Genomic DNA, 19930 nt, shown 5'->3' with positions numbered 1-19930 from the left:
GTGTCAGATATTCCCAGGGAGATTATTAGTAATTTTTAGCTAACAGGTGAGATTTCTAAGCAAGCCAGACAAAAAAAGGACTGCAGTATGCATTACAGAGATATATTCACAACACAATATTAGTGATTAGAGAACAATTTCATTAGAATTCAAGCTACAGCCTACCCACCTCATACGCTGACCATTCAACAGCTTAGCACAGCAGGGTGAGTGAAATTGAAAAATAATCTAATAATAACAAATTAAACTGTGATTACTCTTTTTTTTTTTAAGCCAAAAAACCTGATAGATTATTGGTGCACAATAAAATATTTTCCCTACTAGCAAATATTAATTCGACACCAAATATAAAAAGCAGACACCAACCCGCTATAATGCCATCACCAATGACTAAAGCTGCGCTCACACTGGGCTTTTCCTCCCATAGACTTCCATTCATACGCACGTGAATGCGTCAGACCGGAAACGCAGGGTCATGCATCAAGTTTCGTCAAGCAAAGTTCAAGCTTGGTGAACTCTGACCTGCGAAATCGCATCACTTGACTGCGTGAGACCAATCGAGGATCAAAACAGGACCTCTCTGGACAGAATTTTAAAGCATGGAGCAATCGCTCGCTTTTTTAAATGTCTAATCATCTTGTTTAATCCCGCCCCTTTTCGCAGCGCAGTACGACAGAATTTCGCACACACAAAGCCCAGTGTGACTGCAGCTTAAATCTTCAAAAGACAGATGAAAACATCGTGAATTGTAGCTCTGACGGGCACATGAGGGTTTAAAATGACTGAAAAACAGCAGGTGAAGTATATTAATTGAGTGCAAGTGCTCAGTTTGTGATCATATCTCAGTTTTGCTCTGTTTATATGTAATATTCTTGGCTTGAAACAGATGGAAATATGACTGAATTGTGCGGCCTTCACGGCCCCCCACACGGCTTGATCCACGCTTGGCATTTCTCCCTTGGGTTTTAGGTTTTGAGAAAGGAAAAAAATTCCACCACCCCGTCCAAACTTTTAGGATAACGGGTATCGGATTTGTACTATCCATACGCACTACGCTTCGGGTTGTTTCCCTCACTTAATAGCTTGACAAACCTCCCGCACCTATTTGCGGTTGCTAAGCCACGATTGGTCTGTGGCGGTTTTTGGGTGTGGCTTAGCGAAGGGTCAATCATTGAACTGAACTGAATCAACAGTGAGCTGAATAATTAAAAATAGGAGGGTTTTAAAATGATATTTTTAATTCATCTGGACATGATCTTATAGTGTACTATATTATTATGATATTTCATTATATTAAATTGTTATATTATATTATATTATATTATATTATATTATATTATATTATATTATATTATATTATATTATATTATATTATATTATATTATTTTTATATTATTTAATTATACTGCATTTTTATTATTACATTTATACATTATTTATTTTATTTGAATATTTTTATTGTATTATTTTTATCATAATATTTAATTTAATTTATTTTTATTTAATTTAGGCGGTTCATTCCGCTGTGGCGACCCCAGATTAATAAAGGGACTTAGCAGAAAAGAAAATGAATGAATGAATTTAATTTAATTTAATTTAATTTAATTTAATTTAATTTAATTTAATTTAATTTAATTTAATTTAATTTAATTTAATTTAATTTAATTTAATTTAATTTAATTTAATCCATCTGGACATGATCTCGGACGCAAATAAACATGCAGTCTCAGTTCCAGTCGATCTCTCATGAAAGTCACACACAAGAGCAGAACATCCTGAATGCACAAACACACACACACACAGAGCTGGCTTTAATGAACACACTCTGTTTCTAATGCACAAAGTCAGACGCTTCATTCATTTAATCCTAGTTATAACTTCAGTCTCATAAAAGCATTGCCACGACCACAGAGGCGGATCAGGAGAAAAGCACACGGTTTACAGTTTCAGACCGTCCTGTAAAACTCCCGGAAAAGCTGCATGGAAAGATGGCCAATAGTTCATGCGGGAACTCCAATCATTTCACCATTCTGCTTATTCTGAAGCTGCATCACAGACCAACAACAATAATAATTATAATAATAATAATAACAACAATAATGTTCCTTGAAGTTCCCGATCAGTTGTAAAAAACTTATTTCAGAATGTTCCCTGGAGATTAAGAATGTTTTCTTCTTTATTTTGTGGTCAAACATAATAGAAATGTTCCATAATATTAATCAACAAGGAATGTTGCTGTATAAAATCAAACCAGTTGATCAATCAATCAATCAATCAATCAATCAGTCGGTCGGTCGGTCGGTCGGTCGGTCGGTCGGTCGGTCGGTCGGTCGGTCGGTCGGTCGGTCGGTCGGTCGGTCGGTCGGTCGGTCGGTCGATCGATCGATCGATCGATCATCAATCAATCAATCAATCAATCAATCAATCAATCAATCAATCAATCAATCAATCAATCAATCAATCAGTCAGTTAGTCGGTCAGTGAATCAGTCATTCAATCAATCTGTCTGTCTGTTAATCAATAATTCACTCAGTGAATCAATAAATCAATTAATCAAAACTGTAGTGTTTTCGAACCATACTATACTTGAATTAATCTCTTGTTGGAATTCTACAGTTGCTATGGTAACAAAATAACAAATTGAACTGTTGCGGTGATTTCGCAGTTTCTATGGTAACAACAACTACAGTAGTTGATTTGTTGTGTTGATTCTACTGTTGCTATGGTAACACATCAACTATAGTAACTGATCTGCTGTGGTGATTCTACAGTTGCTATGGTAACACATCAACTATAGTAATTAATTTCTTATTGTGATTCTACAGTTGCTATGGTGACACAACAACTATAGTAATTGATCTGTTGTGGTGATTCTACAGTTGCTATGGTAACACGACAACTATAGTAATTGATCTGTTGTGGTGATTCTACAGTTGCTATGGTAACACAGCTTTAGTAATCGATCTGTTGTGGTGATTCTACAATTGCTATGGTAACAACAACTACAGTAATCAATCTGTTGTGGTGATTCTACAGTTGCTATGGTAACAATAACTTTTGTAATTGAGCTGTTGTGTTGATTCTACAGTTGCTATGGTAACACAGCAACTATAGTAATCGATCTGTTGTGGTGATTCTACAGTTGCTATGGTAACACGACAACTACACTAATTGATCTGTTGTGGTGATTCTACAGTTGCTATGGTAACACAGCTATAGTAATCAATCTGTTGTGGTGATTCTACAGTTGCTATGGTAATGCGGTAACTATACTAATTGGTCTGTTGTGGTGATTCTACATTTGCTATGGTAACACAACTATAGTAATTGATCTGTTGTGGTGATTCTACAGTTGCTATGGTAACACAACAACTACAGTAATCAATCTGTTGTGGTGATTCTACAGTTGCTATGGTAACATGACAACTATACTAATTGGTCTGTTGTGGTGATTCTACAGTTGCTATGGTAACATGACAACTATATTAATTGGTCTGTTGTGGTGATTCTACAGTTGCTATGGTAACACAACAACTACAGTAATCGATCTGTTGTAGTGATTCTACAGTTGCTATGGTTACATGACAACTACAGTAATATAAACAAATGGCCCAATACTGTAGTTTTCTTCAACTACAGGGTAAATTATACTACAATACACAAGAGTTTACTGTAGCAAAACCTAAAAATACTACAGAAATACAGTTGATCAGCTCACTATAGTTAATACTACAGTTTGCTGGAGCATCATTAACAAAAAGTTGTAAGTACTATAATTCAGACAGTATACACTTTACTGTAGTTGATTTGTTGTGTTGATTCTACTGTTGCTATGGTAACACATCAACTATAGTAACAGTATAGACTTTACTCTAGCTAGTATGGTTCAAAAACTAAATTACTACAGGCCTACTATATTTTTTCATCTGGGTATAATAACGCTGGATTTTAACTGGGTCAACAAGCAATTTCTGGGCTTTAAGTAGATGTTTTTCTCATCTGGTCAAGATTTTCTACTGTGACCTGACTGTGAGCATTCAGAAATGACCCATGAGGCGTTTCCGGGTCACAATATTCAATATTTCCAGTGAAATGTCTGTTTTCTGCCGGTTTTTGTTGACAGTCTCTGCTGAATTCTGTGTCAGATATTAATGCCAGATCTGTATTTGTTTAACACCTGGAGCTGAAGGCCTGAATGAAATAAGATCATCTGAAGGTGTTGATTTATAGTGCAAACGCTGCTTTTCCTCGTGCGTGCGTGCGTGTGTGTGTGTTTAACGTGATCTTTCTTCTTGAATTCAGATTATTTCATTTAACAGCATGTAAAGTAAAATCCAGAATGAAGACAAAAAGTGATGCTAACTAACACTGGCAGAAGCTATAATGGAGATTTCATGAACTCATCCTGAAGAGGAGGAGAATAAAAACACACACAGACCAATGCTGCCCTCTATAGTCTGAGACACTCATCTCACCTTATTTTATATGCTGTGGACATTATATATTATATATATTCATATTATATATTCTTCAACAAAATATTAATGAAAAAATTTAAATAAATGATTTAAAAAAATACAATAAATATATTTATTATTTATTTGTTTATTTTCTCATTTAGATTTTTTTCATTATTATTTTTTATTCTCAAGTATAATCATAAGAGACAGAACAGTTGAACTGAGAAAAATCTTTTATTTTTTATTATATTTCTGGGACGTTATATATATATATTCTTCAACAACTTTTAAAATATATATTGATCTAAATATACAATAAATGTATTTAATATTATTTAATTGTTTATTTTCTTATTTATGTATTCATTATTTTTGAGAAATAAATTATTTTAAGATTTTTATTTATTAATTTTCAAGAATAATCAGGAGACTGAACTGCTGAACTGAGAGAAATCTTTTCTTGTTCTCTTTTTTAATTATATTTTTGGGATGTAAGTTTATTCTTCAACAAAATATTTTGTAAATTTAAACTATATATTTGTAATTATAAAATAATTATATAAACTATACAATAAATGTATTTATTATTATTATTATTATTATTATTATTATTATTATTATTATTATTATGCTCCAAATTTATCCTAAGGGACAGAACAGTTGAGAAACTACTAAATTACTAAATTAATTTTCCATTCAGGTGTCAAAATATTGATCACTTTCTTTCAAAAGTGATCAAACTTTCACTCCTTCCGAGCATTTGTGATGATTGACAGGTCCAGGCTCCGCCCACCTCGGCCCCCTGTAAAGCTCTGGCGTTTTTGCAGATCCAGGAATGTCCAGAGAGTCTGATCGCTCGCTTCTCGCAGAAATTACATGTTTTATTGCTTGTCTTTTACGAGTCTCTGTTGTATCTGTAATTGAGAGTTTGCAGGGCTGTTCATCGGTAAAAAGAGCACGTGGAGGCTCTAACCAGGGCCATCTGGAGCCGATCACACTTATACAGACAGAAACACCGAAGAAAATACTGTTTATAGATAGATAGATAGATAGATAGATAGATAGATAGATAGATAGATAGATAGATAGATAGATAGATAGATAGATAGATAGATAGATAGATAGATACATAGATACATAGATACATAGATATGTGTGTGTGTGTTAATGTAGTATAACTCTACTATTTTATTTTAGTTTTAGTATTTTAGTTATAATTCATTTTTATATTTATAGTATGCGTTTTGTTATTTACTTGTTTTTATAAAGTATCATAATAGTTGAATGTATAGCATATTATCTTTTATTATTATATAATAAACAAAACATTACTGTTTTATGACAGTGAATATGAACGCGTGTTTAAAGACTACGAGTCCCATGATACACCGCAGCCGGAAGTTAAGGATGCGAGTCCACGCTGTGTTGTTTGAAAATCATGTGTGAGCAGCAAAAAGGGTAAGAAACATGTCCATTCACGTATATAGAGTCAAGTTTAAGATACATTTGGGTATAGATAGCAAAACAAGTATATACAGCTTTGACTGTAACGATTACGAGTGCGCGTGACGTCCGTTTTTATAACATAACGTTACCCAAAACATGCTAATACTAACAGTTACAGTATTCAGAGGAATCAATGTTGTTGCAAAGTATTTGAAATAGTTTTGTTGTATTATCATGACACTTTGTCCACAAAACACTATTATTTTCGCGTACTTTTTTGTTTTCTATGTGCCACGTAAATATTATAAAACATAGTGATAGTGTAACGTAGTATCTGACATTTGTTTATAAAGCTAATTCTGATAATATTATAGCACTGTGGTTTTACCATAAAACTGTGTTGATTTTATACCCACACATTTCTCCTTAATTATATAATTACAGAAAGGATTCTTTGCTAATCTAAATAGGGAAATCATATTAGCAGCCAATGACTATCAAAGTACATTATTCGGTTAATTAAATAGTGCTAATGTTTTGAAGTCATACTTTAATTTCATTTCAGAATGTATATTCAAAGTACCATGGTAAACAATATAGGGAGCGTGTCACACGTTGTCACTGAACGAATGTGCGAATATAAGACCAACTTTACCTTAATTAAAACTATGATGTACTGACATGATAATTATAATGCGGAATGTTTCAGTGTTTCCCTAATAAATGTATTATAGTATGACAGACAGTATCACTTGGAGTATCATGGAAATATTGTTAATAGTAAAGCAAGAAACACATATACATAAAAAAACATTAAATACATTATATAATATGCACTTTTTAGTGGAATTACCTGGGTAAAATACCCTGGTATTTGAGAGTTTCATTTGAAAATGAATGTGTCAAATAATTTGTGGTCTCAAATAACTTTTTGATTCTTAAATAGAGACTTTTATTATGTCATCTATTTTTTTACACTAAGTTTTTGGATAAACAGTGCTGATTATTGAGGTAAAGGTTTTATATTTGCATATTTGTTAGGTGAAAACATGTAGCATGGTCCCTATATTGTTTATCATGGTACTTTGAATATTCGGTCTGAAATCACATGTAAATATGACTATACTTTAGCAGTATTTGTTTAACTGTGAACAGTTTTGTACTTTGATAGTCATCGGCTGCTAATATGATTTCATTATTTATAATTTGTAAAGAATAATTTTCTGTAATTATATTATTAAGGAGAAAGTCTGAATGAGTGTTTGTTTCAAAAACGATGTCTGATAATATAATATTACTATGGTTTTACCATAACACTATGATGTACTGACATGGTAATTTTAATATATAATGTTTCAGTGTTTCCCTAATAAGTGTACTATAGTATGACAGACAGCGTCACTTGGAGTATCATGGAAATATTGTAAATGGTGAAAACAGATAAACAAAAAAAACATTAAAACATTTTATAAAATGTGCTTTTTATTGGAAATATCAGGGGGAAAATACCATGATTCAACATGTTTTATGTTTATTAGATGTTTTTTTTTCTATTTGAAAATGAATGTCAAATCATTTTTGGTGTCAAATAACTTTTTGATTCTTAAATGGAGACTTTTATTTTTTTTACACTAAGTTTTTGGATAAACAGTGCTGATTATTGAGGTAAAGTTGGTTTTATACTTGCACATTCCTTCAGTAAAAACACGTAGCATGGTCCCTATATTGTTTATCATGGTACTTTGAATATTCGGTCTGAAATCACATGTTAAATATGACTACGATAACATTAGCACTATTTAATTGACTGAGCAATATTGTACTTTGATAGTCATCGACTGCTAATATGATTTCACTATTTAGAATTGTATTAAGGAGAAAGTCTGAATGTGTGTTTGTTTTAAAAGTGATGTCTGATAATATTATACCACTATGGTTTTACCGTAACACTACGATGTACTGACATGGTAATTTTAATAAGGAATGTTTCAGTGTTTCCCTAATAAGTGTACTATAGTGTGACAGACAGTGTCACTTGGAGTATCATGGAAATGCTGTAAATTGTAAAACAAACAAACATAAGAACATTAAATGCATTATTTATAATGCACATTTTAGTGGAAATACCAGAGTAAAATACCATGGTTCTACATATTTTTTGTTTATTAGATGTCAAATCATTTTTGGTCTCAAATTACTTTTTGATTCTTAAATAGAGACTTTTATTATGTCATCTTTTTTTTTTACACTAAGTTTTTGGATAAACAGTGCTGATTATTGTGGGAGGTTGGTTTAATATTCGCATATTTCGTCAGTGAAAACATGTAGCATGCTCCCTATATTGTTTACCATGGAATGTTTACCATGTTCGCTCTAAAATCACTTGTAAGTATGTCTACATTAAAGTTAGCAGTATTTGTTTGACTGTGAACATTGTTGTTCTTTGATAGTCATCGGCTGCTAATATGATTTCACTATTTATAATTGGCAAAGAATACTTTTCTGTAATTATATTATTAAGGAGAAAGTCTGATTGTATGTTTGTTTCAAAAGTGATGTCTGATTATCACTATGGTTTTGACATAACACTATGATGTACTGACATGGTAATTTTAATAAGGAATATTTCAGTGTTTCCCTAATAAATGTACCACAGTATGACAGACAGTGTCACTTGGAGTATCATGGAAATGTAAATGGTAAAGCAAACAAACAAAAGAACATTAAATACGTTATATAAAATGTGCTTTTTATTGGAAATATCAGTGGGAAATATCATGGTTCTACATATTTTATGTATATTAATTTTTTTTATTCTTAAATAGAGAGTTTTATTATGTCTTCACATGATTCTTGTTCTAATTTTTTACACTTGTTTTTTTTGGGGTGAACTTTTGGGGTAAAGTTGGTTTTATATTCGCACATTTGTTTATTAATAACTTGTGACGTGCTCCCCATGTTGTTTACCATCGTAGCTACTTTGAATATTGGGTTTAAAACCTAATGTAATTATGACTTGAAAACAACATTAGCACTATTTATTTGACCGTGAACAATGTTGCTGATGGTCATTGTCTGATAATATGATTTCACTGTCACCAAATAGCAAAGAATACGTTTCTGAAATTATATTATTAAGGAGAAAGTCTGAACGTGTGATTATTAACACCAACTTTACCTCAATGTCCTGATTTAGTGTCTGCCTTCTGGAAATTCTTAGTAATATGGATGGCAGCCATTATATTTTCCTCTGAAGACACTGAATATTCAGCTGTGTTGTGTTGTTTTGGTGTTTGTAAATCTCTTTTCACTGCTGACCCAAATGCAGAAACGTGACGCATGTGTTTTAGTCTGTGTAAATGAATGATCAGCTCCTCTTCTTCTTCCAGATGCTGATCGTGTGTCCAGATGTTGGAAATCAGCTTTATTTGATGTAGCGACTGGGCAGAAGTGAAGCTCACGTGTTCAGGCAGATTTATAGACTTCATTAAGACACTGTAAACTTCTCTTCTCTTTATCTCGGAGCACAGTTTTACACGCTCAGGGCTTTATATGTTCACACCATCCAGTGCCAGAGCTCAGAAAATAAAACCATAAAACCCCAAATGCAGCCGTTTGCGTGTGAAACGACACTTAAATCCAGAGGTTCGACACACAACAGCGCTTTTATTTTGACCACCCGGCCTGCAGAACTGGACCATATCTGTCAAATTATAATAAGGTTTTTTTTAGTATCAGTAGTCTTAAAGGGATAGTTCACCCAAAAATGAAAATCTGCTCATTATTTACTCTCCCTCAACTGGTTTTATTAGTTTATATCTCTTCTGCTGAACACAGTAAACCTGTACCCAGTCCTGCATGATATTGGGAAAAAATTGACATTGCTATATTTAGTTTTTCAGCAATTATATATGAAATATACTTTACCAGATGGATCGGGTAACTCCTTGTGAAGAATTCACCATTTCAGAATGGTTGGGGTGATTTTATATGTGTGCATCTGCTTACATTGTTAATATTAGCTTTAAAATAGGGCTGCATGATATTGGAAATTTTTTTCTTTTCGGCTTTGTCACTTTATTAAACTGGGATCGCCACAGTGGAATGAACCGCCAACTTATCCAGCGTATGTTTTACACAGCGGATGCCCTTCCAGCTGCAACCCATCACTAGGAAACATCCATACACACTCATTCACATACACTACAGACATTTTTAGCCTACCCAAGTCACCTATAGAGAATGTTTTTGAACTTGTGGGGGAAACCAGAGCACCCTGAGGAAACCCACACTAACATGGGGAGAACATGCACCATGCCTCCAAAAAATCTGATATTGAGATTTTATTTCTCTGTTATAATTATTGCTATATGAATACAGTTACACAAGATAGTTTTAATAGCTCTACTTGATGGTTTTCTGGGGAGTTTATCAGTATTCAGGTACCAAACTTAAATAATCAATATGCAAAAGATGCTTTTTGTACTTTGCTTTGTCTCTGTTTCAGACCAAATATCTAATAATTCTTAGAGCCAGTAAAAATATTGTTTTGTTTTTAACTTTAGAAGAAATAAATTAAGAGTTTTTGCTTTAAAAAAAGTAAAATAATCTTGTTTTTGCTTTGAAATGTAGATATTTGGACTACAAACAAGAGAAAACTTTTGCTTGAGTCATATAAATACATTGGGCGAAGCAGTGGCGCAGTGGGTAGTGCTGTTGCCTCGCAGCAAGACGGTCGCTGGTTCAAGCCTCGGCTCAGTTGGCGTTTCTGTGTGGAGTTTGCATGTTCTCCCTGCATCCGCGTGGGTTTCCTCCAGGTACTCCCCCACAGTCCAAAGACATGCAGCACAGGTGAATTGGGTAGGCTAAATTGTCCGTAGTGTATGTGTGTGTGAATGTGTGTATGTGTTTCCCAGTGATGGGTTGCGGCTGGAAGCGCATCCGCTGCGTAAAAACAAATGCTGGATGAGTTGGTGGTTCATTCCGCTGTGGCGACCCCAGATTAATAAAGGGACTAAGCCGAGAAGAAAATGAATGAATAAATGAAATACAGCAATTAAATACAAGTCTGTAGCTTTTGGTTAACTATAATTTAGACTCAACATTGCTTATCTTGCGATGCGACTATTGCGGATGTGCACATTGCCATATCAATGCTGAAATTATATATAGTGTGCAGCCCTACTATAAACTAGATTTTTAAGGGGGAAAACATACAAATGAAAGCAAAAAAAATGCTTTAAATTTGTCTGGTATAACTCTTAATGGCGGTTAATATATAAATATAAAAAATATATAACGTAAAATAACACTTTGTAGTCTTACCTTTAAAAATGTAGCTTAATTAATTAATCTTTGTTAAAGCTATAAAGGGTTTCCATGAGGTCCTAAAATGTCTGAAATTCTCCGAAATGTTGTGTTGTAAAATGTTAAGTCATTTTAAAAGGTCCTAATGTCCATGTAAAGCTACCCAATCAGGCCAAAGGGCATCCGATCACCAACATACATCTCAATAAAACTTTTAACAAAACTCTATTCATAACTGTATTTACCAATATGGTTTATTTGTCTTCCTCACAGTAACATTTGTTTAATTGTTCTTTGTGTTTATAGACTTTACATGGTGAGCACACTGACTGAAGACTGTTGTTCATACATTTAGTTCATCATTATAGCTTTTAATGCTTGTCAATTAGTTCTTTCTTTTAAAGAAACGTGTTAAAATAAATGTGGATGTATACAATTAGGGTTTGCTTGTGTTGACATATTTAAAATGTGTGGTTAGGAAATAATTTAGATGTAAATTTTTTACATCAAATTATTTGATGTGGCAATTAAAGAAATCCTTTCTACTGCACCAAACGGGCCATTAGAAGAAATCCTTAGTGTTTAGCCCTGGATAAGTCTGAAATTTCATTTATAGTGGTCTTAAAAAGTCATATTTGACTTGGTGACACCTGCAGAAACTCTAGTTTCTGCAAGAAACTCATAAAAGTTTGAGTAAATGATGACTGAAATTACTTTATTTTTGGGTGAACTGTTCCTTTAAGGCAGGGTTGTTCAAACTCGATCCTCGAGGGCTGGTGTCCTGGCGAATTTAGCTCCAACGCTAATCAAACACACCTGAACCAGCTAATCAAGCTCTTACTATATATACTAGAAACTTCCTGGAAGGTGTATTAAAGCAACTTATAGCTAAACTATGCTGGACACCAGCCCTCCAAGGACCGAGTTTGGACACCCCTGCTTTATGGATATCTATAAGCTAGTGTCCTCTAAATCACTGAGAAAATTCACATGTAGAATATTTAATGAACATCCAAAGCTTGCAGTTTGTCTACATTTTGACGTCGTCTCATACTTCAGTTTTTCATCAAATCTTCTGACCAATCAAATGCTCTCTATTGTCTGACTTGCCCCGCCCCCTTCTTCTTATTGGCTTTTAATTTGATGCGCTCGAGCTCAACCACTCTCACTCAGAGCTGTGAGAAAAACAAAACACTATTGGCTGTTATTTTAAAAAGGGGAGGAGGGGCTACTGTATGTCCCGCCCTCTCTTTATGTTTCAGTTGAGATTACGTCAAGCATTGAATAAATATTGTTAAATTTGATTTGTTTTTTTCTCATCAGGCCTTGCTGTGGTGATGTTCCCAACTCCTCTGTATGCTCCGGCCGGCCGCGGCTGCTTCTCTGAGGTATATGAACCGGCCGAGGACTCGTTTCTCCTGATGGATGCTCTGGAGAAAGACGCAGATCGGCTGAGGGACAGCAGGTACCTTATAATCTCCACTAATTCTGAACATTTCGAGTTTTACAGGACTCCTTCACTTCCAGAGTGAACATTTAGAAAAAAGAAAATATTAGAAAAATTTCATGTGAGGGCGAATAATTTTGTCTTCAGATTCTGATCCTGTGGTGTGTGTGTGTGTGTGTGTGTGTGTGTGTTTGTTTGTGTGTGTGTTTGTGTGTTTTCAGGCCATGTGTGTGTCTAGAGGTCGGCAGCGGCTCTGGTGTGGTCTCAGCCTTCCTCGCGTCTATAATCGGCGCTCAGGCCTTATATATGTGAGTACGGAAAATAAACACACGAGTTTACCTGAAGCTGCGCGATACTTGGAAAATATGTGATATTGAATCAGAATCAGAAAGAGCTTTATTGCCTGGCATGTTTACACATGCACAGTGGTTATCACCGTCACCTCACAGCAAGAAAGTCACTGGTTCGAGTCTCTACTGGGTCAGTTGGTGTTTGTATGTGGAGTTTGCATGTTCTCCCCGTGTTGGTGTGGGTTTTCTCCAGGTGCTCCGGTTTCCCCCACACTCCAAACACATGCACTATAGGGGAATTGATTAACTAATTGGCTGTAGAGTATGAGTGTGTGTGTGAATTAGTGTGTTTGGGTGTTTCCCTGTACTGATTTGCAGCTTGAGGGGCATCCATTACATAAAACATGCTGGAATAGTTGGCAGTTCATTCCGCTGTGGCGACCCCTGATAAATAAGGGACTAAGCCGAATGAATGAATGAATGTTTACACATACGAGGAATTTGTTTTGGTGACAGGACAAAGACACAGCTAATAAAGGAATAAGACTATAGGTTTATGACACATGTATGTACAGTATCTTACTGTGTACAATATTGGATGTATAGCTATTGCTGTTGAGAACTGTGAAATCTATTTCTAAGACGCTCAAAGTTCAGTGCAATGGGAGACCTTGGTTTTTACAGAGTTAGCTTAGCAAAGCCTACAATGAATTAATTTTGGAGACTACAAAAAAACTTCCGGTCCTGTGAGATCACAAACGTACTTTTACCACCCACACACACTGCGCAGTTACAGCAGTGTTACAGCAGAGGGAGCTGAAATGCCATCCAAACCCTGCTATATTCACAGAGCTTCTTCTGTTTCTGTATTTGGGCTTCCAAAGGACACGACACAAAGACAGAAGTGCTTACGGTTCAATATTAATTATGTTCCAGAGAATTATAAGATACATAGCAAGCATGATTTGACAAAACACAGCTTCCAGAATCTCTCCCAGTTCAGTGCTGGATTCTGTTAAAATCTCCTCAAAGAAGGAGCAGCTCCAACAAGCAGAAGCTGTAGCCTCTGAGTGTTTATTTGTTAAAATTGATCATGACATGTACAGTGTCTAGCCTTAACGGTATGTTGTAGCAAAGATGTCAGCAATGGGAAATGCTGTTTGCCGCTAACGATTTAGCTACAAATTCATATTTATCAGTCAAACTGCTGTAATCACACATGCGCACACACACACACTTCACCAGCGCATGCGTGTCTCTCTATAGGCAGCTGTTTCTGCAATCTACATCTCAGATAATGAACTCACAAAAAATTATGTGAACGATTTATATTACTTACACATGCATATTCCGGATATCTGTTAAAGCCGTTGTGTAATGCGTTGAGTTAAAAAATACAGGAGAGCTCGCCTAACTCGTGTAGCAGCAGGAAATCAATCAAGGCTCACACAGGTCGCATCCCACATCTTGTGCTTTATTCTTCTGTCAGCAGCGTCACTGTATATTACAGAGAAATAACTTAATCCGAGCAGCAGAGAAAAAAAAGAAAGAAACATCGGTCCCGCGCACATGCATTTCCCGTGTTACACGCGTCTACAGACAGTTCACACACACATACACACACAACAGCGATCTCTCTTAAAGCAGCCGCACCCCATTTTCACTCATTACAGACACTTGTCAGATGTTATTTTAGAGAGCAGGCATGAGGTTGACTAACTGTTTACACAACAAGCACATGCTTGTACGGGCGTGACGTGGAGCCGATCCGCGAATCGCAGCACATTATGACGATGACCAATCAGAGTCACTTGAGGGTGGGCCTTTCAGAGGAATTATGAAATGTGACAGTGGTTAGCGGAGTAGCTGTATATAATCAAAGTGAGATTTATGAAAAAATAACATGATTTCCTTTAAGTAAACATGAGCACACATTGCTTATAAACACAACCAAGCCTTAAAAATACACCGTGGACCACCCCTTTAAGGATTATAGACTACTAATATAAACAGGTAGTAATGAATATTACTCTGATTTATAAAAACTGTCAAGGTGCAAACATTTGAAGAGTTCAGATGTAAAACCTGTAAGTGCTGAAATTTCCATCGAAAATGAATATTGTTCTCAGCCTGCTTTGTTTATGTTGAGTTATTTTACTTTACAGACCACCTTTTTGCTTATTCTATGCTATAAAACTGATATTACTGGACCTAAACACAGGAGCCGGATAAAAATGCTCATTTTAGAAGAGAAATTCAGATGGCATGTAGAGGTTTTTAGCATCTGAACTCTTCATTTAGGCAAATAAATGAAAACCTGCACAGATATTTTGATGGTTATTTCCTTATCATTTGTACTTCCGCCATTAGTACTTATTTATTTTCAGCTCTAGATTCACCTTGCATGCAGAGTTTTTTATTTTGGTAGAATTTTTTTGGTGTAAAAAAAAAGTTATTTATTGCAGCTCTCTGTCATGTTCATTCATTCATTCATTTTTCTTCGGCTTAGTCCTTTTATTAATAAGTGGTCACCACAGCAGAATGCACCTGCAAACTATTCAAGCATATGTTTTACACCGTGGATGCCCTTCCAGCTGCAACCCAGTACTGGGAAACACCCACTCATTCTCTCTCTCACTCACACACACACACACTACGGCCAATTTAGTTAATCAATTCCCCTATAGCGCATGTGTTTGGACTGTGGGGGAAACCGGAGCACCCGGAAGAAACCCACGCCAACACAGGGAGAACATATGCATTGTGCAGCCCTAGTGTGTACTGTATGAAGTGCTGAAGAACTCTGTGTGTGTGTGTGTGTGTGTGTGTGTGTGTGTGTGTGTGTGTGTGTGTGTGTGTGTGTGTGTGTGTGTGTGTGTGTGTGTGTGTGTGTGTGTGTGTGTTTTGTAGCTGTACAGATGTGAATGCGGATGCAGCTCAGTGTTCGCTACAGACGTCTGTCCTCAATAACCTGCAGCTGCAGCCTGTCGTCACTGACCTGGTCAGATATCACACATTATTGGCATATAATACACAATACATATACACAAGAGGTACAGTATACACACAATGGAACATTTGGAAAATAAAAATAGTAAATAAGAAAATAATACTAATCATAAATAATTAAAAAACAGACGATTCTAAGGGTCAATGAGGAAATATATGAAGGGGCCCAACATTTCTTGAGCTGCAGCTGATCACAGACAGTTGAAACAGAGCTTTATAATGCCAATTTTATTACAAATCCTGTTCTTTTGACATGATTATATGCGTTACTATGGAGATATGTTAATACACACCTGTCATTAAAGTTGGTTTGCAGGGAACACCTACGTCACTCCTACGTCATGTTGCAGTGGGCCTCAAAATCACTGGTATTAGGATCCTATTTTAACGTCAGGAAAATATATAAATAATAAATAGAGTTTATATCACTTCAATATGACTGTGGACACACTATACTACACAAACTACTGTCCAAACCGCTTACAGATTTTGCATCATAGGAGCCTTTTAACGCTGAAGGATTTTTAGAAATAAAAATTGGTGTGAACAAGCCTTAAGCCCCGCCTCCTCAGCTGTCAATCATCCGCTGCGCGCACACACACACACAGCGTTTCTCCTGTGATAGATGTAAACACGTTCGTTTTAATCTCATATTTCAGTGTGTGTGTCCTCCTGTCATCTGCGCTCCTTCAGTGTGTTTGATTTATCTCTGTGTTTATTTCAGGTCGAGTGTCTTCTGCCCAGGTTGAATGGAAAAGTGGATGTGCTTGTTTTTAATCCGCCGTATGTGGTCACGCCATCAGGCGAGGTACACCAGTGCAAACACTCTCATTTTCACTTGATGCACTTAATAACTACTAAAATAAACAATATAATAATGTGCAGATGATGTTAAAAATGAACTTGCAATGTTGAAAACATGAAAGCTAAAATGTGTTCATGATATAAATATAATGTATATATTTAGACTGTAAAACAGCACTGATTTAACATATATTAAACAAAGTAAATGTTAGGGCAGAGCTGTCATTTGTGTTCTGCATGAAGTCTGAATTGTTCTCATTGATCAGTGATTTATATTAAATATTTAAGTTCTGATTTTAGTCATTTTATTAAAGGCTTTTGTCAGTTTTAGTTGAATTATCTATACATACAGTCACATGATAATTGTGTGAGTGTGTGTTTGTTTGTATGTATGTATATATATATATATATATAGATAGATAGATAGATAGATAGATAGATAGATAGATAGATAGATATATATATATATATAGATATATATATATATATATATATATATATATATATATATATATATATATATATATATATATATATATCTATATATCTATATATATATATCTATCTACCTATCTACCTATCTATCTACCTACCTACCTACCTACATATATATATATATATATATATATATATATATATATATATATATATATATATATATATATATATATATATACACACACATACAATGTGTGTGTGTGTGTTTATATGTGTCTTTTTGTATGTATTTGTGTATGTATGTATGTGCAAATGTCTGTTTTTGTATGTGTGTGTGTTTTTGTATGTGTTTTTGTGTATATGTGTGTTTGTTTGTATGTGTGTGTGTGTGTGTGTGTGTGTGTGTGTGTGTGTGTGTGTGTATATAAATATATGTGTGTGTGTGTGTGTGTGTATATAAATATATATGTGTGTGTGTGTGTGTGTTTACATGTGTTTTTTGTGTTGTATGTGTTTTTGTGTATGTATGTGCAAATTTATGTTTTTGTATGTGTCTGTGTTTTTGTATGTGTTTTTGTATGTATTTGTGCATGTGTGTTTGTTTGTATGTAGAAGTGTTTGTTTGTTTGAATGTATGTATTAGAGATGCCACGATTGTCAATATAATATTGAACCGTTCGCTACGACATCCACGGTTCAATATGCGCTTGTGAATTGCGGTTTTCTCGGTTTTACGTTCAAATAATTCATGTGCATTTTATATCTCCCCGAATTGACGGTTTGTGTTTGCCTGTAAGTCTACGAGCTGGAGATATATCCAGCTACAGGCCCGCAGAACCACACGTTTCAGTCACACGCAATCTAGCACACACGATCTAGGCAAGCCATATATGGTAACTATCCAACTCCTAGGAGCATTATCGCCACCTATTGAATTTCACAAGTATGATTTCCCCATATCAGTCATTATATCATTATTATATCGTAATGATCATTTTAACATCTCTGCAGTTTCTGAACTCAAATTATGTTAATACAAATAATTGGTTAAACACTTATGACTTAATTCATGTGTCCACATACACAAAGAAAACATAATAATGAGATTAGATTTGATTCAACTTTATTGTCAATACACATGTACTAGTAGACTACCATCTCGCACTTTTTTCAGCACCGAGATAATTAAGATGCTTTATTTATGTTTCCTCAAGTACAGATATGTTTATTTGAAATGGCTAATTTATCTTTATTAACTTCACATCTGTTTATTTTCAAAGTGTAGGATTTTTTGTGTTCCCCAGTTTGTACATAGACTAACATTACCAGCAGCTGAGATTTCAGTGGTCATTTTTATGTCACAATACACTAGGAACTAGATTACTTTTCTTGGCTTCTATGTAAAACAAAAGGAGTATTGCAATAAATAATTTTTATTTTTTTCTTCTTAACCTCTTACTGTTCCTATTGCCTATAGAGTAACAAAAAAAAACATGTGTCAAGCCATGAGAACCGAACCGAAAACCATGTTAAAGCGAGGTATGTGTTGAACTGCAGGCTAACTGTATTGTTGCATCTCTAGTATGTATATCTGCATGTGTATGTTTGTGTGTATGTTTGTTTTTTGTGTGTGTGTGTGTGTGTTTTTGTTTGTGTGTTTGGTTGTATGTGTTTGTATAGGTGTGTGTTTTTGAATGTATATACACATCTGTATGTATGTGTATGCTTGTTTCTTTCGTGTTTGTGTGTGTCTGTTTGTATGTGTGTGTGTGTTTTTATGCTTGTGTGTGTGTGTGTGTGTGTGTTTTATGTGCATGTATTTGTGTGTATATTTGTATGTATATAAATATATGTGAGTATGTATTTGTGTGTGTTTGTTTATTTATGTGTGTGTGTGTGTGTGTGTTCAGGTGGGCAGTCGTGGTGTGGAGGCGTCGTGGGCCGGTGGTCTCCACGGTCGAGAAGTGATGAACCGTTTTTTCCCCCTGATTCCTGATCTGCTGTCTGAACACGGGCTGTTTTACCTGGTCACCGTGTCTGATAATGATCCCGGTGAGAAGGGTGGAGCATTCTTCAAAACATCTTCATCTGTGTTCAAATATTTCCCAAATGATGTTTAACAGAAAAGCAGGAACATACAGGCACTGCAACCCATAATGACATCAATAAATCTGTGTTTTCCAGAGGGGATCGTGGATCTGCTGGCTCATTCGGGTCTGGATGGACACGTGTGTTTGACTCGTCAGGCCGGACGAGAGACGCTGACCATCCTCAGGTTCAGTAGATCAGTGGAAAAACACAGATTCAGTCCAAATGAATGAACATATTTCAGTCTCTAACATCTGAAGATTATGAAAACAGCTGGAAGAGTCTGAGACGCTCCTCAAACTGTGACACACCTCATCTTCTGTGTGTTTTCTTCATGAACACACTCTTGGACTGTGTGTTTGAGCATCTATTGACTCGCGCTGAACTCAATTACCCACAATCCCACATTGATCCCTCATAGGATTAAATGGGAGCTTTGTTTTTAAAGGGGCAGTGCTGTATGTAAACTCATCCCAGTTTTTTCCTCAAACATTCTTCAGAATATCTTCAACAAGAAAATAAATCGTAAAGTTTATAACCACTTGAGTGAGTAAATGATGAGGGCGTTTTTATTTTTGGGTGAACCGGCCCCCAAAATAGCAATGCCAGTGACTCGTAACCCCCAATATCCTCTGAGGTGG

The 19930-nt window shown here is 35.2% G+C and overlaps 1 protein-coding gene across 2 annotated transcripts; it reads left to right on the top strand.

Annotated features, from left to right (window-relative positions):
* Positions 1-5839: 5839 nt before the first annotated feature.
* n6amt1 (N-6 adenine-specific DNA methyltransferase 1) lies at positions 5840-19827 on the top strand. 2 transcript variants are annotated; one of them, XM_056463824.1, is made up of 8 exons: positions 5840-5918; positions 9296-9375; positions 12537-12678; positions 12882-12968; positions 15861-15951; positions 16684-16767; positions 19112-19253; positions 19386-19827. In XM_056463824.1, the coding sequence occupies exons 3-8, from the start codon at positions 12551-12553 to the stop codon at positions 19520-19522; spliced, it is 669 nt and encodes a 222-aa protein (XP_056319799.1). In that variant the 5' UTR covers positions 5840-5918; positions 9296-9375; positions 12537-12550; the 3' UTR covers positions 19523-19827. The 2 variants fall into 2 exon arrangements, with proteins under 2 accessions (XP_056319799.1, XP_056319791.1); XM_056463816.1 differs by having other exon boundaries at positions 9296-9403.
* Positions 19828-19930: the final 103 nt, after the last annotated feature.

Source organism: Danio aesculapii, chromosome 1, assembly GCF_903798145.1.
Source record: "Danio aesculapii chromosome 1, fDanAes4.1, whole genome shotgun sequence".
Classification (NCBI taxonomy): domain Eukaryota; kingdom Metazoa; phylum Chordata; class Actinopteri; order Cypriniformes; family Danionidae; genus Danio; species Danio aesculapii.
This window is presented reverse-complemented; position numbering and strand designations above follow the sequence as displayed.